This window comes from Dermacentor silvarum, chromosome 7 (assembly GCF_013339745.2).
Source record: "Dermacentor silvarum isolate Dsil-2018 chromosome 7, BIME_Dsil_1.4, whole genome shotgun sequence".
In the NCBI taxonomy this organism is placed as follows: Eukaryota; Metazoa; Arthropoda; class Arachnida; order Ixodida; family Ixodidae; genus Dermacentor; species Dermacentor silvarum.
In genome coordinates this window covers 137,448,467-137,475,988 of record NC_051160.1, presented here as the reverse complement: position 1 = coordinate 137,475,988, position 27,522 = coordinate 137,448,467, and the positions used below count along the sequence as shown (strand labels likewise).

Genomic DNA, 27,522 nt, shown 5'->3' with positions numbered 1-27,522 from the left:
TTAGAGTTTGATTTATCCTACACGTGTAATGGACAAATGGTGCAACAGAAGGTCCCTGAAGTGATGCATGCGGACCACGTAGCGCTACTAGCGCACAATACAAGAGATTTGCAGGCACTTGCGAACATCTGTGGTTACGCAACGACTAATCTAGGCCTTCAAATTTAGCACATAGAAATCGGGAATTATGGTCTTTAATAAATAGACGAGTAATTACGTGGTGTCAATTTATCAGCAAGTCATACCCATAGTCAAACAATATAAGCCCCTCAACGTGTACATAAACGAAGCAAGGACTTACTCAAGCACCCATCAAGATAATCTGAAAATAAAGGGGAAGCTGAATGCAGCAATGATGAAACACAGAGCACTGTGGGGCCACAATAAGTGTAAGATGAGGCGGGTTGAATCTGCAAAGGAGTAATGGTACCAGCGCTAACGATCGCAAATGCCATTCTATGCTTAAAATCGGATATCTTGTCGGGGTTGGAAGTTAACCAAAGATCAGTAGGCGTTGGCTTTGGGAGCCGACGGCAAAACCACAAACGATGCAGTGCAGGGTGACAGGGGTTGAGCCTCTTTTGAAGTTGGAGAAGCACAGACCAAAATTAGTTTTGAGGAAAGTCTCAGGAACATGGATGAAAATAAATGGGCGACTAAAGTGCACAACTACCTTTACCTGGAAAGCGTGGACACAAAATTGAGAAAGAGGTCAAGAAAGTTGGCAACCAAGTACAGGATAATTCAAACTGTAAATAGACAACCAGGAGCCATCAGAAAGAAAGTGAGAGAAATAGAGACAGTGAATTGGATGCAAAGAATGGAAACAAAAAAGACCGTGGATATTTACAAGAATGAGAAGAAGGAAATTAGAGCGGAAGCAAGGTACGATAACACAAAGCGCAGTGCCTTGCTACTTGAGGCTCGAGCTTGTAGCCGAAGGACAAAAACATACCGGAACTAATTTGCGGAACTACATGAGGCATCTGTAAGCAGCAGCAAAAATCGGGAGACCACTCAGCCCATCCTAATGGAATGATAGGGATTCCCCCAGTGAGACACGTAAGTAACGTACACGTTCCAGAAGCGCTTGGATTTAAAGTGAATGGAAAATAATTAAGGGGGTTTACGTGCCAAAGCCACGATCTGATTATGAGGCACGCCGTAGTGGGGGACTCCGAAATAATTTGGACCACTGGGGTTTTTTAACGTGCATCTAAATGTAAGTACACGGGTGTTTGTGCATTTTGCCCCCACCGAAATGCGGCCGTGGCCGGGATTCGATCCCGCGACCTCGTGCTTAGCAGCCCAACACCATAGCCACTAAGTAACCACGGCAAGTTTCAGTGAATGGAAGCAACAACTGGTCGGCAGTCGAGATAAGCAAAAACATTTAGAGTATTGGTGGAAAAAAGCAGGCAAGTGATTGATACGACCGGATCCGTTGAAGAGATGTATAAAAAATGCTAGATTGAGAAGTACTTATAACATAAATAATTAAATCCAGATGGGTAGGTGACTATTGTTCACCGCCCTGTTTCAAACGGGAAACGCGACCCCTCTCTGTCGAGGGGTGGCGCTGCCGTCTGCATGCCTGTGTGAATATGGTGTTCTTAGTGGGGTAACGTTCTAGAGTACGGAGGTAAATGTTCCTGGTGATGAATGTAGGTAATCTTCCAAACTTGATGGTTACGACCTAAGAAAAACATTATTGATGAGACGAAATAGGTGGGTCAGGGTTTAGAGAGCAAGTCCATTGAGTCGCTATATAAGAACAAGAACTTCAGGGCTTTGCGCTGTTTCGATGGGCAAGGCCAGGAACCCAACATCTGGGACAAAATCAAGGGGCCTTGGTGGAGCACTTTCTTGTTCATTTTATACTGTCGTTTGTCTCTGTGAGTTGAAAACTCATATAAGACGTGCTCTAGACACTCCGCTGCACAATGGCTGTCGCAACATGGACTTCTGTCTGTCCATTGCAAGTAAACTTATGCACGGAACCGTCGGTCGAAGACGGCGATAGAGGGTCCCCAAATGGCACGGTAGACATTATTGTTAAACACATATAATTACGAAACGAACTGTACGAGTATTTAGGGTTTAACCACCGATTGAGCAGTCTGGAATGCCTGCTAAAAACGGGATACGATTCTTCATCAGAGCATAGAACTGTATTCTCGCAGTAGCGCCTCCAATCCTGCCCACCGTTTGCATCCTTTCCTCTCTTGTGAAAGTAATTTGTTTACACAAGAAGTGAAGCTTTGTACAGCATGCATCCCTTAATTATCAATTCAGTCTTACATTACATTTCCTGGTGTTGACTCTGTAATGTTTTCACTGAAAATCCATTTCCTTTTGCTGCAGAGAAGTTACGCGGCAACTCCTGTATGAGTGACTGTGCTAAAAGTTTATTTTCAAGCGAAGCTTGTTATAAGGTACAGATTTCGGTGGCGTCCCTGTACGAAAAAAACTATCATCATCAGCAATGGCTTCTTCCACAGCTGGCTCTGTTGCCGCTTATCATTGCAGCGTAGAATTTCACTTCTCTTCTGTCGTCATAATAGGGAGCCCGCGTTTACGGGGGTATGGGCCATTGCTTAAGGGGGTATGAGCTATTCATTGTCTTACGTGACGGACAGATTTTTTTTGTAGCAATTCAATTTTGAAGAATCGCAAGTGGCAATGGCGGCCGGATGCTGCTAACCACGCCGCCAAGTAAACTCGAGTGATCGAACGCCAGCATTTGTGGTTCGACAACAACTTGTTCCTCATCACTGTGATCCGCACCGACGAACAGCGACACAGGTATGAATGAATAAAGAGATCTTAAGGCAGGATGAAGAAAAAGGGCACATTCCAGTAAACATAAAGTTGCTGGCAAAGGGGATAGTTAGGTATACAAAGGCACAAGTTTAGCTTATTATCCATCGTCATGGAGTGGAAGGGCTGGTAATTTTTTTCCTCCCTTTATTGCGATAGCAATTAGATCGGCACTCCAGATGAATTTCCGCCGTCACCGTCGCCGTCATGTGCCATATAAAGATTAAGTGCAATAAGAACCTATCGCGCCCCGTGCACTGCATGCAGTTCGTGCGAGGGAAAGCGGTGAGGATGAGCCGAGAAGGATGGTGGCACCTGGTTTGATGCACGCCCTCTTGGCTTTCCGCGCCTGGCTGTCTGCGCGGATAAGCGCATACCCGGGTCATGCACCGTATCTTAGAGGGAAGTAATCTGTGGTGGGGGCAAATCATAAGGACGAGCCGAGATGACTGGTGTCTTGAGGCGCGCTGTGCTCCCACGTGCGTAGTTTGAGGTCGCGTAATCTCAAGTTTCCGAAACGCGGTGAAGTGAGCGGGATCACGACGCCTTTGCTCCTTTTTGTCGGCGCTCTTGATTACGCCAGAGTTGTGACAGCGAGTGCTCGTGGTCACCGAGTGCGATCTGTTCATGTTTGCTCTTGCGCGACTGACACCATGGCTGTCAGTTTTATAAGCGAGTGAATGTTAACGGCAATTTGAAAAAACTACACACCTTACTCGATGTAATTGTGTAACGCTTTGCTGTCACTACAACGTACCGCCTGTCGGGTGAAGCTGCGATATTTTTGGCGTTTGCTCATTACTACCTGTAGAAATTGCGTGTGTTATGATGTAAAATGCACTAATTGGATCTTCCTGTGAGCTATGTGTCAGGACGTGCCGACTTTTTAAATTTAGATTTTATTTTAATATTCAGTCTTGTTTTCTTGAGTCGCCCTATTTTTGATAAGTACTCGAGCAGAAGCAGCCGGCAACCGATCCTACACACACAAATAATAAAAAAAAGCTCTCGCTGAGGAAGTTCCGCGATCAACTGCGACGCATAGCACAGAACACTACCTGTAATGTTTCAGCAGAGCTCACGAATGCAGCAATACGCACCCTGGCTTGTAGTGTGTCCGGATCCAGAGCGTGCTTGAGCATGTGCCAGTGGATGCTGCCAGCGGTGCTCGCGGTGCCGGCCAGGAGGAAGCTGGTCACCATGCCCACCAGTGTGTCCACTACACAGCAGCAAGCGCGCGTATAAGGACAAGAACGATAGGTTATGTTGGGGGGTAAATACGCATATAGTATTAGGTAGTGTAAAGAAAAGAACGTATTCCACTCGACATGACAAATTTCAAGCAGGAACTAAGAAAGGAACCTACAATGAAATGAAGGTAAAAAGATGATACCATGAATCCAAAAATAAAAGAAAGGGATAGAGCAAGCTAGGGTAGGACAGAAGAGGGAAGATTCTGTAAAGTAGGGTATATTGCGGGGAAACAATAGGAAGGCGGGGATGTGGAAGAAAAATGTGCAATATGTTAAAGGGGGCATGCCACAGGTCACCCAGCAATTTGTGGTTTTCCCCGAGAAATTGTAGTAGAGGGTCTATTATGGCTATTTACGTGCAAAAACTGGGCAGTAAAAGCACATTTCTGTACAAAATATAAGCTAGAACTCGCCGGCTCTAAGCCCCGCCCTCCGGCGCCGACCATTGCCATGCCATGTGTGACCTCATGTGCTGCATGGAACCGAGCCATCGCCTGCTGCAAAATCAGCCACCGCACTACGTGTGGTCGGAGCATAGCTGCCGTTAGTGGCTCCAGATATTGTGTACCATGTCTTCGACACCGCCAACTTCGCGTGAAGAAGCAAGCGACGAATATTTGAGCAGCAGAAGCAGCGATCGCGTCGTATACGCTGATCATATTGACTTCGACCCCATCGCCACCAGCTCAACTGACGAAAAATAGCCTCCGAGATTTGTGCTGACGCGCGCAAGTCTTGGAGGCTATGGACTAAGCGTAGTAAATGTGTTCAACATAGATGGTGACATTGGTGTCGAGCGATATGCTGCGGATGCCTTTCCTCACTGTTTAGTACTACAGCTTTACTTCTCATATTTCATGCATGCAGCGCTGCTTAGCGGGGCCGTTCAAGGGAGACGAAGTTTGGCGCTACTTCACACAATGCAAATTGTTATACGCGTAGATTGATTGTTAGCATGCATTTCATGCATGCATGCCTCTGAGATCCTCGTTCCCCCCAGTTTTGTTTTTTCTCCTTCGTGGTTGCGTGCGGCATATGTAAAAAATGCCCGCGCACGCGTCTCCATGGCGCAACGATTTTGCACGATGTACGCTTTGGCTGAACCTTTACCTGAACTGGAAAGGCTGACATTCGGCCGGGGCACTGTCGGCCGGATATGTCGGGGCGCGAACACGGTTGCCATCGCGCCTGGCCGCAGCCTCAAATTTTTCACAGGTATCACAAATTCGGCGAGCAGGCGCAAATCTTCGTTGTAGCTGTCTGGCGTGAAGTGTTCCGAGAGCAAAACAAAAGCGTCAGATGAGCGCCAGTCCTTCCTGCCCACATTCATCCCCCAAGCCTTACACTTGACGGGCTCCTTGGGGAACCTGAAGAACAATACGGAGCACTCCTTGCTCCGTTCGCTATGGCACCCCACAGCGCTACATAGGTGCCGCGGTGGCATTGTTTCAGCCGCTGCAAGTTGAACAATCCCAATGGCAAGCTGAACAAAGCAGAAGTTTCTCGCATGCGCGCACAGCTGAAACACGGATACTTCGCCGGAATATACATGCTCGCTGGACAAGCATGCAGATTGTGACGTCATGGCACGCGAGCATGCCAGTGTTGCTTGACTGTTATGCCATTCGAGTGTAATACAAAGAATTCAATTATAACTCACGTGTTGGCTCAAATGCGCAAAAATTTTGCCACATGCTCTTGAACGCACAAGGATGACCTCACACAATATAGATTACGATCGAAAATTGGGTGCGATGCCCCCTTAAGTGTAAGTTATCCTATCATCAACATCATCACAATAGGCAGCCAACGAATCCAGTGTAATATAACAGCACCGAATCAGCAGCAAGGCGATAATAAACGAGGAGAAATAGAGAAAACATGTCAGCTGCAGATTAAGCAGGAAATTGAAGGTACGCAAAGGGGGCGTGTAAGCCAGTGGTGTCCCCAGCGGGAGGGGACAGAAGCACAGGCAGAAGCGAAGTAGCATCCAACTTGGTGCATTTGACATTGCATTCGTTCACCACAAGGTCAAAGTTGCAGGGCATTGCTTTACCTTCCAGTGGATACCTGGCCGGGCCGGTGGTTCGGGAAATGAAAAAGCGGATGACGATGCCCGAAATGCACTTGAATACCGAAACTTAGAACATTTGTTACAAACGCCGACGCTTTCAAAATGACAAAAATATGTTTATGAAGAAAAATATCGCCTTTGGAATCTGCCGCTTCACCAAGGTAGCTTTCTGCGATCGATGGACTCCGGAGTAAGATCAAGAATTCCAGGACCACTTTGCCACTTAGAGGCATCGTGCCATCAGCTTCGACTGAACGTAGCCTTCACGTACAATTATCTGTATCGCAAGGCGTAACACTGATCCCTACTGTGATAACTGTAGCAGCTTAAAAACAGTGGAGCACATATTACTTGAATGTCCCGCGTACCGTGACGAGAGACATTCTTTTGAGTGTCAAGTGAACATGATTTGCAACGATCCGCTAAGGTTACCTAGAATCTTAGGTCCAATGCTCGGCCCTTCAAAACAGCGGCGGGTGGTGAATTTATTATTGCAATATCTATCAGAAATTAGTCTTCTCGGAAAGCTTATTCAAATAATCCCTATATGATACAGAAAAGCCTTAATTGACCCACCATCACAACTGTCAATCTTATTATAGCTTTAATCGGGCAATCCGCATTTAATTTTATTCTTTCTTATTTTGCACTCCCCTCTGGGATATTTTAATCCCCTTCACCCTATCTACGTAGAGTAGCATGTCAGCGTTTGTATATACGATGGCTAAAACCTGTTTTTTAATAAAAAGCTTCTCTATCTCAAACTTTGCATTTCTTGTGTTTTAGGTGCGCGTTTATTTTTATGATGTTCATCTGGACATTCATCTGAGGAAACTTTTTGCTGTGTTTATTTTTGAGAACTGTGCTTCAAAAAAAATTCTGAATTCCTCTTTTTCTGCCTGGTAATGCAAAATGAACACGTAAATATGCCCTCTCGATGTGATGTCATGCTGAATTGTGAGTTGTGTGGTGCACTGCTTACTATGAACATTTACACAAGAAAAAAAATTGTCCTTCACTACAGAACCAATTCCACGATGAAGCAGCCGCCATGGTGGCTTAGCGGATTTGGTGTCGCCCTGCTAATCAAGAGGTCGCGGGATCAAATCCCGGCTGCTGCGGCCGCATTTCGATAGGGCGAAATGCAAAAAATCGGGGTACCTTGCACTAGTGGCGCAAGGTTAAAGACACAGCGGAGCTGATCGCTTCATCGCTGGTCCTGGCTATACGAAGTGATGCTAAGTTATAGGAAGTAATGCCAACTGATGCTAAGTTATACGAAGTGTATAAGCATTTCATCGCGGTCTGTCGTATCGGGGAACGCTTCGCGAAGCAGTTGCAGTCCGAGCACACGTAGGGGAAGCGAAAGCTATGCGCAATGTATGGGCGGCACACAGCAGACGACACGCTGGGATGACGTCACGGCGCATGCGCAGTAGCGTGCAGCTGGCGGTAGTTCGGCAGGGCCGCCGCCAGAGGCACCTGCTGCAGTCACGGACACCGCGAGCGTTCACCGTAATGCGGGGAAAGGGAGAAGCGCGGATGGCATCGGCAACACCTCTGCGCACCCGCCGTGGTTGCTCAGTGGCTATGGTGTTGGGCTGCTGAGCACGAGGTCGCGGGATCGAATCCCGGCCACGGCGGCCGCATTTCGATGGGGGCGAAATGCGAAAACACCCGTGTACTTAGATTTAGGTGCACGTTAAAGAACCCCAGGTGGTCCAAATTTCCGGAGTCCCCCACTACGGCGTGCCTCATAATCAGATTGTGGTTTTGGCACGTAAAACCCCATAATTTCATTCATTTCAACACCTCTGCGCATTGCCTCGTTGTTGCTGCCAGAGTGCCGGAACGTAACGAAAAACGAAAACGAGAAACGAAAAAAAACGATATTTTTGACCGGAACGAAAACGTAACCGGAACGTTATTTATTATTTCGTTCCGGAGCAAAAACGAAATATTTTTATCGTTTTTCGGCTCACGGGAAAACTTTGCGATCCGGAACAACCGAGGTCATGCAACGTGAGCGATAATGCATACTCAGGGTTCAACGTCAGCTCGCGTCTCGGGCAGGTATTTAAAAGGAAATATCAGCACCAAAAACTTGTAGAAGTGTATTCCTGGCGAGTATTTGGTCCTGTTCGAGCAGCCAACTACGCAGCAGTTGTTTCTCGACGCCGCTGAAGGCTTACACAATCGTAAAACTGCGATAGAAAAACTTAACTATCACAGAAACTACAGCAGTCGCCTAGGCGCTCACAGGAACACTGCGAGTCGCCCGAGGCCACTTGCGCTTCCAAGCCGTGGCGACAGGCGTCGTCGTCGGCTATTTGCACAGCGCCCATGGTTTCGTTTTCTGCTGGTGCAACGTTTCCTCACCGAGGCTTACAGCTAGTTCGATGGGACACGACAGAACAAACCGCGCTCGACGGCATTTCAAGTATGACAGTGTCTCAAACAAATCCATATGTCAGATTGAGAACTGCCAGCACGTTGTGTCGGGCGACCACGGTGGAAACCTCGAGCGGCATTTCTAGCGGTGCCACAAAGAAGTGTACGACAGCATTCTGGCCGAGAAAGCCAGCTCTACAAATCGTGTTGTGTCGGACGAGGTGGAGGGCTGTCCGGCGGCAAAGCTCAGGCAAGTGGATATACAGAGCACGTTTCAACCCACATCGTCGAAGTGTGTTTTGCTGGAAATAACAGAAAACAGCATCATAAATAGTTGCGTTGAGCTAGTCCCGAGAAATGGTCGGCAATTTCGGCTAATTGATGACTCCGGCTTTCGCAAAATAATTGATCCTGTCCTAAAAGCGCTCAGTGCTAAGCGAGCCATCACTGCGGAGACTGTTAAGGACAAGGTCCATGAACAAGCCAAATGCAAGAGAGAAGAAATTTCGCAGACGCTGAGAAAACGAATGTTTTCTTTGAAAATGGACTGTGCGTCGCGACTTGACAGGGCTCTGCTTGACATCAACCTACAGTATGCCGAAAATGGAAAGCTAATTCTTCAACCGCTGGCCATGAAGGAGCTTTTCGATAGACATACTGCTGAGCATCTCACATCACAGGTCAAAAGCACTCTGTCACGCTACGACCTCAGTGTCGCCCAAGTGCATAGTGTCACAACTGACAACGGTGCAAATATGCTAAAGGCTGCTCGTCTTCTCGGTGAAACGGACCATGAAACCGACGCTTCTAGTTCAGATGAGGAAGCCGATAGTGGCTACCCGGAATTTGAACATTGCGGCTCTCTGCTAGACAATGCAGAAGATGCATATAGCCTTGGTCTTGATGGGGCAGAGTTTAATTTAGGCGTCAGGTGTGCTGCACACACTCTGCAACTAGCTGTTAGTGACGCTTTGAATGACTCGGGTTCCAATACTCTCGTTGCATAATGTCCTGCACTTGCGAAGAAACTCCGCGCGCAAAGTGCAATGAGTTTGATAAGGAAGCTAAAGCTAAGGAAGCCTATGATTGATTGCCCGACACGTTGGATGTCGACGTTGGTCATGTTGACCAGGTTGGTCGAATTGAAGGATTTGCTAAAGACTTTCTCCCCCACAACGAGACCGCCAGTTGGACTGAGAGCATATGGGATAAGTAGAAATGCTCATAGAATCCCTTCAGCCGGCAACAAGAAGCCACGAAAATGCTTCAGACCGAACAATTGACAATCAGAGATTTCTATGGTGCATTGTTGACGTCTTTTCGTCCCTTGACGAAAACGGGTTCAAACTTGAGGAAAAATAAATACCAAGTTTTTGTTGTGTCCTTGCTTCGAAACTTTTTGCGACTTCCCTCATAGTCACATCGTGGATTTGGGACGTAAAACCCCAACAATTATGATTGCATTTTTATCGATTAGTTCGGTATTTTTTGCCGTTTTCAAAAGACACCTTTAATATCAGGCATTATTTTGTTCGTTTTCCTTATTGAAAAAAAAAAAGACGTTATGAACCGTTACGGAACGTTTTTTTTTGTTCCGGAACGAAAACGGAACGAAACTTTTTTTCTGAGGAACGAAACGAAAACCGGAATGAAAAACATTTCGTTCCGACACCCTGGTTGCTGCTACGCTTTCTTTCTCTCTCTCTCTCGCTCTCATTTTCTTTCTCTCTCCCGAGCATAGCGCGCGACACTCCACGAGGTGGTTGCTAGGCAACACAGTGGCAGGCGGCACACATTACGGCCGGCTTAAAGACCTCCGCTGTTAAAAAGCCCGTGTCCCGTGCATTGGGGCACGTTAAGTATTGCCTGGTAGTCAAAATAATCCGGAGTCCTACAGTACGGTGTGCTTCGTAATGAAATCACAGTTTTGGCAAATAACACCGCAGATTTCAATTCAGTTCAGTTCACGCGGAAGCAAGCCATGAGGATAACATTGTGCTTCGTTGCATGAAACGAGAGGACGGAGGAGTTTTGCCGGGGGAGAGGGGAGGGGGTTGTTGGGGCGGGCCACAGCCTCGGGAGCCACTGACCCTAGCGACGCCACTAGTGTCAGTTGTTAGTGAAGTTGTATTTCGTGGAGATATCCTATAATTTGCACATTTGCTGTCTTGTCTCATGCGCTACTGCTCTGCCACAACAGAGTCTGCACCAAGCATGCCTTGCTCCTCATCACAGGAGTCCAGATCCACACCAAGAACGGGCCGGAGATGAAGTCACAAGGTTTTACGAGGAAGTGTAAATGGCAAGCGCACCGAGGGCCGTCAGGGGTACTGTGAAGCTGCAAAGGAAGTGCAGGAGGAAGGCTCCTGGAAGAGGAGGAGAGAATCGCGCGCTGGGGAAAGTACGAAGGAGCGTGTTGAGCGCGCCGCGAAGCTAAGCGGGGCTGGGAAGGAGAAAACAGGCAAAGCTTCGCAGAGGAGAAGGGTTGGTGGAGATGCACTGGGTTGACCTCCTGTCGCAGTTGCTACGGGAACTCTGCGCGGAATGGGCGTACCGCGTTCGTCTCGTGATCGCGCCTTATGGTGTAAGTGCGAAGGAAAGCGTGCGACCGAGAGCCGACGATGGTGACTCCATCTCGCGCGCGCAAGGGAGGAAAACGAGGAGGAAGCCCGCCGTCTTCCCACCAGGGGGGGGGGGGGGGTCAATCACTCCGGCGAGCCCTATCTTGAAAGTGATATGCGATGCGGACAGCTAGGCGTCGAAGCGCACTGAGGGCCGAAAGCTTCATGTGCTCTAGAGCACCCATACGTTTGCGCTTCACCCGCGTTCACGAAGTGAAACATCACTGTAACTTTTTTACGCCATGAACAAATAAATGGATGCAGAATTATTTAGATAGATATCAAGTCTACGCTGTGTGAAGACTGAAAAGAACCTGATCCACCATTCCATCGGCACGGATATTGGCAGAGACATCTAGGTACCTCCACAAAGATTTTCTAGGAATTATTCGCGTTCAGATGCACCTGCAACCTCTGAGAAAGCATGGACGACGCTGGGCACAAGAGTTCCGTCAGTTTGCCCTTGACCCCTATTTCGCTGGCGCAATAGCGTACAGGTGCCTGGCATAAACGCTGAGCCTTTCAACGGTAAAAATCTAAACAGCCTGGTTATTGCCAATATAGATTGAAGCCTGAGATCCTGGATTTCATGAAAAAGAATGAAAAATTGTGATCTGATGGACAAAGCATGTGTCCTCATCTGTTACGAAATTTCTCGAAAACAAAACCTGCAAAATGAATGACTAATAATGATGTTGACAGCGACACTGAAAGATCTGGTCATGTAACAAACACAGCACTCTTGTTTCTGGTTGTCAGGCATGACGAAGCGGTGACTCCAGCCAGTAGCTTTCATGACAGCTGAAGGAGCAGTTCATTCTGGAGCCGTTTTGAGTTAACGCAGACAATTACTAAGCAAGCTGAAGGACTGTGGTTTCTATATAAAGTCATTGATATGCGATTAAGCAACAACAATTGCGCATTTGTGAGAGCACTTGGAATAACCCGACAGGATTCTTTTTTTTTGAGTGAATGTGGAAAATATACTTTGTTTTTGATCCACCGCACTTGTTGAAATGCACTAGTAACAACTTGCGGAAACATAACCTCCCTATTGGCAAGCATGTTGTTCTATGGAAACACATACTCAAACTATATGTGTCCAGCCATCATCTAAAATTGAAATATCTTTCGGTTTCCTTTCCTTAATCGGCTTCCTGGTTTTGTCAACGTATTCCATTCATGGCTTCAAGTATAACATTCTTTTTGTTTGAATGGAAACTTTTTCACTCCCCATTACTTCTCAAGATCATTCTTCTTCCTCATCCAAACATAAAGGTCAACTGGGGAGTTATTCTGTAAGAGTCCACCGAGTGGACATGTCCATTTCGTCTGCTGTTGAAGTTCTGATTGGCTGGGCGGGAGTGTGCTTCAGCAGGAGCCAGTCGCCACAGCCAACCAGCACTTCTGCAGCAGACGAAATGGACATGTCCATTAGGTGGACTCTTACAGAATACGTCCCCTGATTCGTTGCTCATCCTCATGATGATCTGTGGTGTGTAATGGCGCAAGGACCCGGTCTAGTTAAAGAGCGCCAATGCTCATCCTTAGCAACAGTCACTGTATAGCAGCATAGTAATTCCATCTGTAGCAGTATTTTCTAGTGTGGGCTGCCATGTGCATTTCTTCTCCTGAAATACCTGATGCGGAATCGGATGTGTGTTGCATTACCCTTTGCACCGTGTGCTTTTTAGCACTGACTTTTCTCATTGTTTTTGGCCTTGAGTGCCTTGCAGAGCAGAGTGGCTTCTTTCTCTGAAATGAAAACTTTCTCATTCGCATATTGTGCGTGTGGCCTTACTCGGCCGTGATTTGGCGTGAATGGAGACCAACATACATGCTCACACGGTGTGAAGTGTATGAAATTGATAGCTACGTGGTGGGAAGGCCCGCAAAAGTGACTGCCGTCGAGAGTGCCCAGGAAACCAGCTTGTCCATTTTGAGACAAAGTGGTGCACCAAGTGCAAGCGACGCATTGGCGGCCGCCGAAAGAACAAAAAAGAAACGTGTGGGTTGGAAAGGAGGTAATGCTAAAATGCAGGGTAGTCCATGTTGCTGTGATGGCTGCGGCAATAAATGCCTGCGTCACGCGATTGCTTCGCAGTGCAAATAGCTTATGTTGAATAGTAGCTGTTGGTGCAACCAGGTGGCTGTCGACCACCAGTGCAATCCTTCTGGACAGCGAATGCAGTCTCCTGCCCATCGGGATCTCCCTCCGCCGACTTGGAAATCTGTTATGATTGGCCTGGTGATGAATAACTTATCACTCCGACAAAGCCACGGCGAAAACGCGGACGTTTCAAGTACGCTGAGCGGCCCGTAACCATTGAAATATCACCGCCCAACCACTCTGTACAGATGGTTAACCAGCGAAGCTGAAACGTGCGGCCCCGGTGTTTATCACTGAGTTAGTCCCAACGGTACAATTAAGTTTTTTTTCAATTATTGGTTACGTCTTTGTGTTTCTTAATGAGGTCATGCACACGTTCGGCTGTAACGGAGAAAACGACGACACTGACCGTATGCCCGCCGTCCGCCGTTTTCGCATTTCCGCTTGCGATTCTACAAAATTAAAAAATTCTTCAAAATTAAATTGCTTCAATATCAAATATGTCCGTCACGCCAGACAATGAATGGCTCATACCCCTGTAAACGCGGCCTCCCCATTACGACGACAGAAGAGAAGTGAAATTCTGCGCTGAAATGATGAGCGGCAACGGAACGAGCTATGGAAGAAGGCGACGACGAAAGCGGGAGCAGTGGCAGTAGCACGGTTGCGCCGAGGGGCGCCAACAAGCCAGCTGTGGCAGAAGACGATGCTCGACCCATTGTTGACGATGATAGTTTCTATGTCCAGGCGACAGACGGACGATGTAAAGCGCCTAGGAGGCCGCAACGGCGAAAATGCATTAGCCTTTGTGCGCGCATTATCACTTTCTTCCACGGCACGCGCAACGCCCTGCTGTCCGAGTGGGCTCGCCAGTGCTGTCTCCTTTCTGCGAGCGAGACCGTTAAGCTTCGTGAGCGCACTCGCTCCTTCTACTCTTCCTCTGCGAGGGAGACGCCGGCAGTGTCTGTGTGTGCTTTCCCTCTGCTGTGCCAGTGGCGGTTGAAAAGCCCGTTGTACTTACTGCCATCTACCGAGTGGCGGCCGCAAGCCTGGCGAGCGTACGCCCCCTCCTTCTCCTGCGCGAGTTCGTTCCGCAAACGCCCTAAAGGACGCCCTTGCGAACGGATTTCAGCCGTCAGCACAAGCAAGAACGTTTGTGCCGCTCTCCTTCATGAAGCTCGTAGAGTTGACTGCTCCGTACCGATGTAATTAAAAGTTGCGGTTACTCGTGACGTCGCCACCGTGTACTATATGGCCTCGCCATCGGGTCTCGTGAGCCGCTGCAACGTGGAGTCAGCGGCCCGATCTTATCAACTGGTTCACCGTTTGTAACAATTGGGCCTCTCAGTGCGGCTCCAGAGGTCCAGGACCACGCTACATCGACGGTCCTGGGTGCCCGTATTTAACACTGGGAAGGCGTGCAAGAACCACTGTACTGTACAGGACACTACGTGGTCTCGCATACTTTTTCGTAGGGTCACATAGCTGCCACAGTGCTTGCTGTCCAAAGCGCTACGCCCGCTTCTGTCTTGAGCTGCCGAAGACGGGGTGAACTGTTTTCAATGGACGACCGGGCCTACCTCGTTCTATCAAAATCCTACAAACGCGAGTATACATGTTAAAACCGCAGCATTGTATTTCCTAAAGCGAAATCTGCTTACCTCCCTCGCGTTTGCCATTAATCAGTCAGTGTGCCCTCAAGCTTGCCCCTAAAATTTGCCCTCAAGCCACCTCCTGAATTATAATGGAAACGTGAAAGAGCACTGAAGTTACACTTTGGACTGGTGGGACTGGACGCGTGGGGCGGGGGGGGGGGGGGCTAACTGTAATTTGGCAAAAATTTCATGTATGTCGATGGTCTGATTTGAACGAGGCTCCGCAGGTAAAAGAGCCTGATACTGTAACCATTGGGCCATAGGCACAAGCTTTTGCGCACGGTTAATTCTCAGCATGACCACTGTTGGCTCGAGGTAGCTGTTGCATTTAGGCTTTGAAATGCTCATTTGCGCTAGTAAATCAATATGTAGCGCGTGAGTGTGAGCCAGTTGGCACGAGTCTGGGACCTAACAATGCCTGATAGGTGCGTGATCTTTTTGCTGCGAGTAGCATTCTTTGCTTACTTCAGCCGTTTCGAGCCCGTCCGTCCGTCCGTCCGTCCGTCCGTCCGTCCGTCCGTCCGTCCATCCGTCCATCCATCCATCCATCCATCCATCCATCCATCCATCCATCCATCCATCCATCCATCCATCCATCCATCCATCCATCCATCCATCCATCCATCCATCCAGCTTTGTCATCCGACCAACGTCAAGCCATCGTCACCACGCATTGCGTCGTCATACAGTCGTCATGCATTCGTTATCAGACCGCCATAGTGATGCCGTCGTGGTCGTCAAATCTTTGGCATTCCAACTTCGTGATCTGACTCTCGCCATGCAGTTGTGGTCATCCCTTCGACTCCGACGCAGTTGTCCAAGTCGTCTAATAGCTTGGTCCACTAGGTATGTGTTCAGGATTGTGATGGCGTCATGGTTGCTGCATCGCCGTCATTGCACCTTTAGTATTCGACGCCGTCGTCATCACGCTATCGTTGTCATTCCTTCATCGCCTTGCTATCGTTTTATCATTGTCATCATTTTGGAAACGTAATCGCATGCCGTCATGCCGCCGTCGTCATATCGCCTTGGTCATTCCAATGACGTCAATCTTTCTCCATCATTATTGTAATCATACTGTCACCACTCAGCCGTGATTATGCCGCCCTTGTCATACCGTCATCGTCGGACATTCGCTAAGATGCATCCGTTGTCAGACAGTCGTGGTCACTTCAGCTTCGTCGTCCGACTCTCGTCATGCCGTCATAGTCAGGCCACTGTCATCATACACTGGTCGTCATCCCATTGTCCTAATGTCGTTGTCATACCATTGTCGTCACGGCATCGTGGTCACGCAGTTGTCGCCATGCATTTCCTGTCACACCGTCGTTGGAATGGCATCACAGTCTATTTATTGTGGTCATTGGGACTTGGACATCCAACTCTCCTCACAGCGTCATCGTGAGCCAGCATCGTCACATAGTCGTCGTCATACTGTTGTCCTCATGCTGATCGTCGGCACGTTGTCGTGTCACCCCGGTCATCAGTTCAGTAAGTTCATTCAACAGCACCTAGATAGCACAAGACCTACACACTCCGATCCATGACGTAATGCTACCTGGCCCGACTGCCGTAGAATCTAATGGGGATGCACCCGCGTAAGCAACAGTTAATTGGACGTCACCGCTTTCGTCACGCCAGCCTTGGCAATAGAAATTTCGGGCCAGGTAGCATGACGTCATAGATCGGAGTTTGTAGGCCTGTGCTGTCTAGGTGATGTTGGTTCATTGCATTGTCGTCATGCCGTCGTCGCCATACCACCTTCGTCGATCCATCGACGTCATTCCTTGTGCGTCATTCTATCGTAATGGTGATGTCATCATTCAATCAATGTCATCTTTGCATTTTGGTTAGAAGCGCGACGACCAACGCAGAAAGGGAAAGAAGAGACAGGAAACAGATTAAGAGTGCCTCTTTCACGTCCCTTCTCTTCGTACGTCGGTTCTCACGCTGCTAACCAAATTTCTAGCCGAAGCGACAAAAGCCTCAGGATTACCAGTACACGTAATAAATTAACGTGACATCAGAAATACGGTCTGTCACTACATTGCTCGGATGTTATTCGAATTACCGTTGACAGTCATAGTGAGAACAGTTCGTTCGTATTTTTTTCTTTTGAACATTAGAAGGATTAGAAGTTGGGCAAGAAGCCCAAGAATATTGCAACAGGGTAAACGGCGTCAGAAGAAAAGGCTTCATATGCGGTTGATGCAAAATTGTGTTTGTTGTCCCACCTGTGAAGTGGGCCTCCGAGTCGCTATTGCTGTCTTGTACTTTCTTCAGATATGCATCAATAAAATCTCGCTTGACATCGTTTTCCGCCGTTGCCTTGTGTTCCATTATTTTGTCACTAAAATAGAAGAAAGCAGAAGACAGGACAGGAATCAGATACGAAGGTTTCGAGGCAACAATAACAAAGACAATATCCGGCATGTGGCACGCGGGCTGTTTCTAGTTTCACTAAATTGTGGGGCATTAACTTCTGAAGAACAGTTGGCCTGGAACACATTGCAGATATTTGTATTACGTCACAGCTAAGGTGAACGATCAAGACGAAAGTATATGGAAAACACTGGCAACGCCTGATAATTGCAGGGGAAGTAGCGGTATGCGTTTGTAGATTACTCTTAGCACGAGGGAATATTTGTTGCACTCGGAAATGTTGTGGCGCGAACTTGTTCTACTGCAGTATGCCGTGTTTGCAATTTGAGGGCGTGTTTTGCGATGCTTGTTTTGGTGATTTGTTCTGTATACGATGATTGTGATATTGCGTGCAGTGCTACAACCGTAATGCCTTCTCATATGCGTTCCTTAATTATGCTACAATATGCTACAATTATGCTACAATAGGCTTTACTGCAACACAAAAGTACATTAAGGAGAACGTTATTGACAGCACCTAATAAGTGATAAATTTACATGCAGAAAGCTAAGACACTGTTAACTAGACTAGCCACAAAGCGAGAATTCGTGATTGGCAGTTAGCCTATGGAATTGGCGCAAGGGTACGTTTATCTAGGTTTCAGGGGCAGTGAACTTAGATCATGAGAAAGAAACAGAAGAGCAAAGATGGGTTGAGAGCGCCTACGGCAGTCATTACCAATTCATGACTGGCAGCTTACCGCCTATCCTTGAAAAGAAAAGCGTACAATCATTGCATTCTACCCGCACTAACATATAGGGCAGAAATTTGGAGGTTAACAGAGAATCTTGAGAAGAAGTTAAGAACCGTATATCGAGCGATCGTAAAAAAACATATAGGCTTCACTTTAAGTCATAGGAAGAGAGTGGCGTGATGAATCGCCCTAACCGATAAAGACCTGCACTACTTGGGTGTAACCTGGGTCTTTGATATCACGCGTAACTAATGTATGTACGATTAGAAATTAGCACTGCCTCTGTACTTGCATTTCATTGTAAAATGGCATATAAGTGTTTTATCGTCGGTTAAAGATTCAGTTGAAGGTCAGCGCTTTCTGTGCATGAGTCTCTTTCTTTCGTCCACGTGAAGCCTTGCGATGTAAGCAAAGTTAAAATCCTTGTTGGATTTCATCAGACATAACGAACTATACATGTATACAGGGTGTCCTAGATAACATGCACGCATTTAAAAATAGGCGGGCCATGCTACCGAAGATAGCCAAGTAGCCGCAGTCAAGATAGCCACAGTCAAGTAGAGCAGCTGTCCGTAATTTTCTGTTGATGCCATTGAATTTATAAGTAATTGCAATTTTGCAAATTCTTTACCACTCCTAATGGCACCTTGTCAATGAAGAATTTGTAGGAAACTTAAAGAAACCTAATGCTGGCATCTGTTCAGCTAGGTACTTATAGCCTTTTATTTTTTCCAACTGATAAAGAAAGCCCGCAAAAAATGAGAATATCACCTGACTAACCATCCACCCCAATCATGGCGTAACTGTAAGGTGCCGTCGCAACTTTTGTTTTTGCGTCTTTACACGTTTACCGAGCCTCTTGTCGCGGTAGAAGTGTGTCTTGTCGTGTCACCAAACGGTAATTGACTATTGCAGCTTAGCCTATTTACTTCGTTAGTGTCCTTTAAGATGTGTTCAGGATTGACAGTGACTGCACACAGGGCAGAGCGGTTGGAACCAAGGTAGAGATCGGCCATCTTTCTTACTCACTATGCGTAGAGCGCCAAATCGTCCACCTTTTCACGAACGAGGTTGACGTGTGTACCGCGCACTCTCTTCAGAATAGCCGTGATGAAGCCCGGATTGAACTGGTAGATGCGACGGAATTTAGCGGTGGCCGCCATCTCCTTGATGAGCCGGTTGAAGTGGTTGCGCGCCGGATGGTCGTACGGAAATCGGCGGCCGAACACTATGGCCGAGATGTTGTTGGACGCGCAGGGCATGATGCAGTCGAAGAAGGCCACGGGCTCGCCCGCTGCTTTCGCGATTTGATCGCAGGCACATTGGAACTCCTCCTGCGAGGGCGAAACCATTGGAAGACGTTATCGCCGAGATGTTGTCGTGAACCGATTCTCTAAAGGGACCCTTACCAGTTCTGGGCATTGCGAACAGGTAAGCGCGGTACATAGTATCATACTAGAGTTAAACAAGCAACGTATAAAACAGCTGCACGGTGCCAAAATGGCTCAAGCTTGAAAGCCCGTGCACCCGTCCTCTCGAGGGAGCCGAGCCCGAGAATCAAGGCCCCACGCGTAGAACGCCTTCACGTCCGACGTGCTCCCTAAACGTCAGCGATCGTGGCGTGCAACTCCGGTAAATCATGCAATACAGAAAGCACAAAACTGCCAATGTAATTGCGCTGCGCAGCAAAAAGGAACAGAGAGAGGATGCGGACTTGTGAGCGCGGCCTAAAGAACAGTTGGCAGGGAGCGTGACATCGAGACACATGAATGCCTGATAGTCAAGAGCCTAGATACTAAATGAAGCATCAATCGGAGTGCGGTAACCAAACGCAGAGAAATTTGGCGCTGTAGTGCTGGCATTCCCGAAAGCAATGCCAAATTTCGAGCATACATTCAGTCACGGAGTATGAGAAACAGGAGTGCTGACTGGCCTGATAAGGCGTTCCAACTTGTGTCCCGGCGAGTCAGCTGGTTTGTGGCATAAATCATAGATGCGCAAAAACTTGTTATTAGCACTCATAACTGCGTCGCACAGCGCCGCCTTCAGCGCCCATGCGCGCCGAGGCGTGTAGCTAGGCAAAGTAGGCTTTCTGTTCGCTGACTAAACGCTTGTTGTGGAACCACGAACGCCTTTCCGCTGTTGCCTCGCGTGTCGCCTTGTGAGCGCGTGTGCTGTGAACGCTTATCGCCTACCGAAGTTCGCTGGCTATGTCGTTGCTTTTAAACGCACGAAAATTCACTACTGTAGGTGCAAGTGTCATGGTAGCAGCCATAAGACTATCCGATTTTGTACGTCGTTATGTTCGTACTGAAGTTTCTACTGATAGGTTTGTACAAATATTTTCACAATACAGCACCAATGACCTCATCTGCGAGGTAAACGAAGGTCCTTTTAAGGCAAGCTACGTCCCCGGGTATTCGTGGTTCGCGAACGGCGATCTAGCACGGTAGAGGCTAATAAGAGAGGAAACGGAGAGTTAAAAGGCGGAAAGGGAAATGAGGAGTAGGAGGAGAGAGGGAGGCGCGCGTTTTGTTGGCACAGGCGACACATGTCAGGCACATAGGAGCAGGAGAAAGGGCGGAGGGCGAAGCGCTCGGCTGCATCCTCTGCACATATGAAACACAGCCTGAGAAACTCAACAGGGTATCAGGGGAGCTTTCACTGACTTTGACAATAATCTTGAATGATTTCTGCCTGAATTTTTTTCACAGTTCTCAACTTGGGAGCGCTTTGCTGCAGGCAGGTTCACTTATAAATTTTTCTTCCGTGCAAAATGCCTATACTAGATTCATCAGGAGTGGAATACTTTCAACTGTTTTACGATAGTACAACCTTAACGAAATTACGCAGTGCATCTTTATGGATCACATTTGTCCGACTATGCCGTTACCGAAGTCTCAGCTAATAAATTTCTTTTGTGTCATCGACATATGTAAAGAAAAATATGCGCAGAAATTACCGACAATGATTTTCAATGCGAACGAGTACTGGAACACTCCTAGAAAGCTGTTCGCATATTTAAAGGATTGATGCGTTTTAAGGCGTATATTTGCAGCAGTGAGGACAATTAGGTAGTGCCTGTTTTCTACATTTCTCTAGAGAACAGAGCCGTTAACCAGCACATCGGTAGCACTGCCGGAGCCCTCTCCGGCAGCCGCCCCCAGTTGAGGAAGGCGCTCGTGAAGAGTAGGGCTGTCCTTCCCAAGCACTCACCCCCAGCATCTAAACCTGTAGCTGCCCCGAAGTTCTCGCGCATTAGCGCGTGCTGGCAGGCCCGGCTATTCGCTTACACGCACAGTTCTGTTACGCAGACGATGCTACGATGACTTTGTTACGATTGCGATTATGCAGAGGCATGTCTACAACGAAGCCGCGCTCTATCTTCGCAATGTCACCCATGACCTTTTTTGACAACCGCCGCAACAGCCCTGGATGGTTTCTGAATTTTTACTAGATATTTATTTTACCTCTCCAAATGCCACATCTAGAACAGAAATGTTTGTGAGAGTAATGCTCACATCGACCATTGCTTAATCTGATATATTGAACGGAACTGGGTAGCGCCAGAGGACGCGCGTTTTGTATCGACGTCTCTGAATCAGTAGTGAAAACCCACCAGCTACGAACCTAAAAAAAAGAAAGAAAAAAACGGGCGAACGAGCCAAAGAAAGCTATTGTGGGCTACTGGGTGTTCATAAATTACGCCGTTTTATGTTACCAGTCGTGTTAGACCCAGCGGCGGACTGAACCAGTGTCATGACAAATTCCCCAACCAGCTAGCGCCCGCTGGCTGAATTCAGTTCACGTGACCGACATGGCAGGTAAAAAAGAAGAAAGGCGGGCCACAGTGGCCTTCTCCTGCAGAGAGGTGGCCGTGGTCACTTGAAAAATGTCACATACGCTCTCTGAGGATGGTGGCCTACTTCAGGTGCTTAAGAGCTAATGTATGCTCGCGATCGTTGCGAAATATGGAGAAATGGTGGTAGGAACGCCGTTTAGTGTGGAGGGGAGGAAGATAACCCGCGTGCCTGTGTGGGCCTAAAATTGTGACGGATGCAGCGCCAAAGACCCTGCCCAAAACAGTTTGATCAGTAACAGGCGGCGCTGGAGAGGTGGCGACGATATTTACTGCCAAGCGAAAGGTGCATCCGCAAACCATCTCTGACACAGAGCTAGAGAGCTATTGTCTGAGTGCATACAGGAGACCAAGGAACACGAATGACAAGTGAGAAATCAAAACGACGGCGCATGACTGAGCAGCAAGCGCTGTTTTCAAATGCCGCTACGCCCTCTAGACGAACTTGTTTGCAGCAGGATGGTAAGCAGTAGTGGATCTGGGTAACATACAGATATGGTATGAATGGCACGGTGTCAGTCCAGACCTGTGTAGATGAAAATTGAGTAGTGAAATACGGCAGAGCTAATTTGTGAGGAAAATTCCCAATTTACATGTAGGACGCCATTGGTTGCCCTAAAAGAAAAGCAAATGATTTCACCGTGAGTCTTACGATGGAATGCACAAATTTGTAGAATCGCAAATTGGGATCTTTCTGCGGTGTGAAAAGCCAAAGGTGGCAGAACACAGATGGTAACTATGTGATGTGCATACTGGTCTGTTTTAAAATTAATATTTAAAAATGTAATTTAAAAACGAAATACGGTGATCGGATAACCATAGCAAGTAAATCATAAGTGCATGGGAAAAAAATTCAAATGTATGCAATAATAGTGCTTGAGAATGGAGCGTGCGATGTGGACACTGAAAGGAAATCTTTAGAACAGTACTCAAGAATTTTATAGGAAGTTTCCAAAGGCGAATTGAATAATTCTCCTTGAAATATGAAGGCAAACTTAGCATGGCCAGGATAGTGCCTCGGAGGAAATACCCACACCACCTTTCTCTCCGCACATTTAGGGATCGGCCATGGTGAGATTGTCAATTCTAGCTCTATTAAATGATTGTCTAAGATGTCATCGGAATATCTGAGGGGCCGGAGTTTAAATTTGGAGGCAATTATGTCATGAAACCCAATCTTAGTCGTAGATAAAATTTTGTCGGGGGTGGAGGATAAGGGTGAATCATACCGTGTATCTAAACCTTTACTCCCTGTACCTGTGCTTGCACTAAGAGAAGTTGACGCGTATATAATCTGCACTATGGTTCATCAAAAAATGGCGTCGTTTCACTAATAAGTAGAAACTGTGATCGTATGAATGAAGATCCATAAATCTTTAACTATGTCTTTAGTAAGGGCAAGCAATCTGCAGCAAGAGACGGAAAATCCTGTTCGTTGATATAAGACATTGTTTGCAACAAATTTTGGTAAGTCTAGGCAAATCCACAGTGCCTCACTATGTAGAAAGCTAGTGAGTAAAACATGTATGTAGACAAGTTAAGGGCTGCAGTAGGGTTGTCAGAGCACTTCTGTAGCTTCCTTCATGCATTGTAAAAAAAAATCAGGGTAGCTTGCACTAGTGGCGCAAGGCTAAAGAAACAGCGGAGCTGATCGGCACCTAGCTGGTCCTGGCCTTACGGGTTATGCTTTTCCAGAATTTATTGATTATTGATCGATTATCGATAACCTATTGATTGGCTATCGATAGGCTATCGCAAGGTATTGGCCACCTATTTGGGTTAGGCTAAGCACTACCAAGTCATCCCCAGCATGTACCGGAATTTCTTCATTATTGATCGATTATCGATTAGCTATTGATTAGCTGTTGAATGGCTATCGCAAGGTATTGGCCACGTATTTGGGCTAGGCTAAGCAGTAACTACCAAGTAATCCCCAGCATCTTCTGGAATTTATTCATTATTGATCGATAATCGATTAGATATTGATTGGCTATCGATTGGCTATCGCAAGGTGAAGCGAGGCGCAGCTGTGCGCCGTGGCGTCATCGCTAGGCGAGTTTTTGCGAACGATACGCAGGGAAACGAAAAGCTTAAACAGCTCCGCTGTTAAAAATGATGTTCAGCTAACTGGCCCTGTTCAAAGCGTGCTTAATGTTAGTGCGACTGAGGGCCACAGATGATATCGCGGCATTCGGAGGTGATGATCACGTGAAATCAGGCGCTGGCGTGAATGTCAATCAACCCAGTGTTGTGAACGCAGGCACAACTATGACTGGTGCGGCGAAAAGACGAGGCTCATTTTAATGCGATTCCAATTAGAATCAAGAGAAAGGTGGTTCACTTAAAGGCGGACATTTTTTGCTCTAATCTTTAATGGAGCGAAGATCATTGAATAGCTTTTATGTGGAGTAAGTGTATTCAACAAACCACTATGTCATCCACTGCGTACGACTTGCCCATGCCGAAATCTCGGAGAGTGTGCATGCAGAATCTTCGGTTCAAGTTCCAGACTTCGCCATTCATTGTCGCGAGGCCTAGAAGAACATAGAAGAGAACCGTATTTAGGAAAAAGTTGTCGCAGTTTCACCTGAAAGGCGAAGCATCAATTGCGATAGCAAACTTGTAGAGAGCTATACGGAGTAATGATATTAGCTTTATCAGCTGTATAAACTTGGACATGCAGCAGCATCGGCAACACGCAGAACTGTTGTCGACGCCGTCGGCGTTTTGCCCGCGTTCGCTCAAAATGCGTGCGGCGTTGGTGACTGTTGCCGGAGCCTCTGATATAAATAGGCACTGCGTGCCGCAGCTAAACGTCGCCTCCCTTCCCTCCCCCTCCGCCATGGCCTCTCGCTCGTCGGAAGAAGGCGCGTTTGCTCTACATACATGGTGATTGTTAAGGAGAACAGAGACGCCTACTTCTCCAGCCCTTAAGCGAGCACGGCGCAGAACGCGCGTTTGTTCTCCGCCGTGCGTTCACTCCCCGTGAAAGACGCGCCCCTCGCGCCCTTTCACTCGCACATACAGCGTTCGGCGCGCGGCGACGATTTCTTCTCCAAATGACGTCATACAGAACCTCACGGCGACGGCGACGGCGACGCCGACGGCAGAAATCTGCTTTTGAGTGTCCATATAATTGCTATCGCAATAAAAGGAAAACTTGACAGCGGTCTAACTGGTTGCACGTACGAACGTTCTTGCACACGAACAATAAAAGTTCCCGGACCGGAGCAAGTAGACAAACACAGGACACCAAGCGCAAACTAGAAAGTGCGTATTTTTAGAAACTCGAAAGTCGACGTCCGTTAATTGAACTCCGGTTAACTTGAGTTGGGCTTCGCCAGATAATCCCAACTTGACTGGTCAGCTTCGCCGCAATACAGCCTTGTTAAACTGTGAAGCATGCCAACAATGGAAAGGGTACACTGTCATGGGACGAAGTACGCGTTTCTTAATTATACAGGAGCACTCGCACCGTCTACGATCAAAGTACGAGCACTTAGACGCCTAATAAGCACATTGGCAGCCAATAAGGGCTGATTCTGACGTTGTTGTGGTGATTTGAGCCCTCGTTTCGCCCGCCATGGGTGTCGCGTATATGAAGCCGTCAAAGGAGCCTAGTACGCCTTCCTTAATTATCCGCGCTCGCACGCACCATGAGCCAAGAAGCGGAGAAACACCATCTGGGTATTGGGGAATGCTAGTCAAACGGAAGGTGGTAAAATAAAAGAACTCGGAAGGCCGAGGGTACATTTAAAGCGAACGAAAGAGCGGGACCTATCTAAAGCTCTGTTAACAGGCGTCTCGGTGCTGATACTGTGACTGTAGACAGCGCATATGCGTGCGTAAATGAAGGAACACGTGGTATGTCCCGTAAGCCACGGTGGCCGCATTTCAATGTGGGCGAAATGCGAAAACACGCATGTACTTAGGTTTAGGTGCACGTTAAAGAAGCCCAGGTGGTCCACATTATTCCGGGGTCCCCCGCTAACGCGCGCCTCATAATCAGTTCGTTGTTTTGGCACATGAAACCCCATAATTAAATTTTTTTATTGTCCCGTAGCAATGGCACGTTTCCCCGTTTGATAGGTTTCATCACATAACATTTCTGTAATGCGGCGAAGTTAACTTTAAGGGCAATACTGCTAGGGCAATCAACGGCGTGTTGAGGCGTTTTTTCTACCTTTTGTTTAATTTGAACCGCCGGATAATTCGGCCACTTTTCTCAGTCCCATCAGAATCGAAATAACGAAAGTCGACAATATATGTGGGGGCGCATCACCTTCCCAAGCCTGCCGACGCCATCTACTGTCACCCGTTAAGATGGTCTCTTTTACTGCTTACCCTTTTCCTGTTTAGATTTCAGCAAATGCTATAACAAAGAATTGATTGAGTAATTACTTGCTTCCTAAGTTATTCGCACCATCGCTCCCACTAATGTCGATACGACAAGCGCTACCATAAAACGAGAGGTCACGGGATTTCGTGTACACACCTTGGAACCTATCCGATTTCAGGACCCAGAACCGGGAACGGTTGAGGAACTCCTTCCGCGAGTAGAAATTCTTGATGCTATTGAAGTCATTGAGTACTACAATGCTGGCGTGGTTCTGTCTTAATCTGTAGGAGAAAGAATGCGCCAGAAGATGCTTATATCAGTAAACTAACGACCGAAGATAAACAGTGTTCCCAGAACTCCCATAACCATTGTTGACAAACCATTTGCAGATGAAAGGGCACTGCCGAAGAAAAGAACAGTTACTCAGCGGACATACGCAGCAGAATTCCTTACTGTATTAATTTTAGGCTGCACGTGGTGGTTTTTGCTAACTGGTATATTAACTTTTTGTGTGCTTCATACCGGCGCGCTGAATGTGGTGCTTTTCGCGTATGTATGCAGGGGTGGCCGCTGTCAAACAGTACCTTATAAATGGCAGGGGGTAACTATGGCGTAGCTTTATTATGTACTACGACGATCTGATAAACTTGGATAGTTGTGACAATGTTAGAATGGTTTTCGTTAGAATGGTCTGATATAACAATGTAAGAATGGTATTTTAGTGCCCTTTGCTTGTGCCTCTCTTCGTGGAGCGGATTTTATTTTTACCCTGCTCCCATCATTTCATACGCAACAGAAACAGGTGTTATGCTTCGATGCGCTACGTATATGTGGTGCCTCAAACCTGCTGTGAGCACGAACAGGAATCGAGTGCGAGAAAGTGGCCGCAGCTCAAAATTATGACCGCAGAATTAATGCTTAGCCCTTTAGCCATTTCTCAGCATAAAGGAAGGAACGAATTCGTAGAGTATTGCGCAACATGAATGAAGCCATTGGTATCGGCACAACACGTGATCGTCAAGTCAGAGCACGCGGTATGCTTTAGTACTTCCCGCTCTTCAGGCAGGGCTACAGCAGGGCCGCCGAACCAGTGCGCACCGATTAAAAGCTGCCGAAAACAAAACACTCTCTGGCCAATACGCGGAGTTTCAGAGATCACGTGTTGGGCCGATACTGCCATAAAGAAAAAGACGAAGTAAATGACTTCTCGTAGACTTCCCTGGCCAATGCGTAACGTAATGCTATCTTTTAGTTAATTTCTCCCCCGCATGTTGTTTAACTACC

At 47.4% G+C, this 27,522-nt stretch overlaps 1 protein-coding gene across 1 annotated transcript in view; it reads right to left on the bottom strand.

Annotated features, from left to right (window-relative positions):
- The window catches only part of LOC125947225 (cytochrome P450 2C20-like), an 89,637-nt gene that overhangs the window by 50,192 nt on the left and 11,923 nt on the right, over window positions 1-27,522 (bottom strand). Inside the window, exons 3-7 of the mRNA XM_049671632.1 lie at window positions 26,395-26,519; window positions 24,327-24,433; window positions 19,070-19,374; window positions 17,159-17,274; window positions 3,921-4,039 (exon numbers count right to left, since the gene is read on the bottom strand). Coding sequence (XP_049527589.1) covers window positions 3,921-4,039; window positions 17,159-17,274; window positions 19,070-19,374; window positions 24,327-24,433; window positions 26,395-26,519 — 772 coding nt within the window. The remainder of the gene's footprint in view (window positions 1-3,920; window positions 4,040-17,158; window positions 17,275-19,069; window positions 19,375-24,326; window positions 24,434-26,394; window positions 26,520-27,522) is intronic.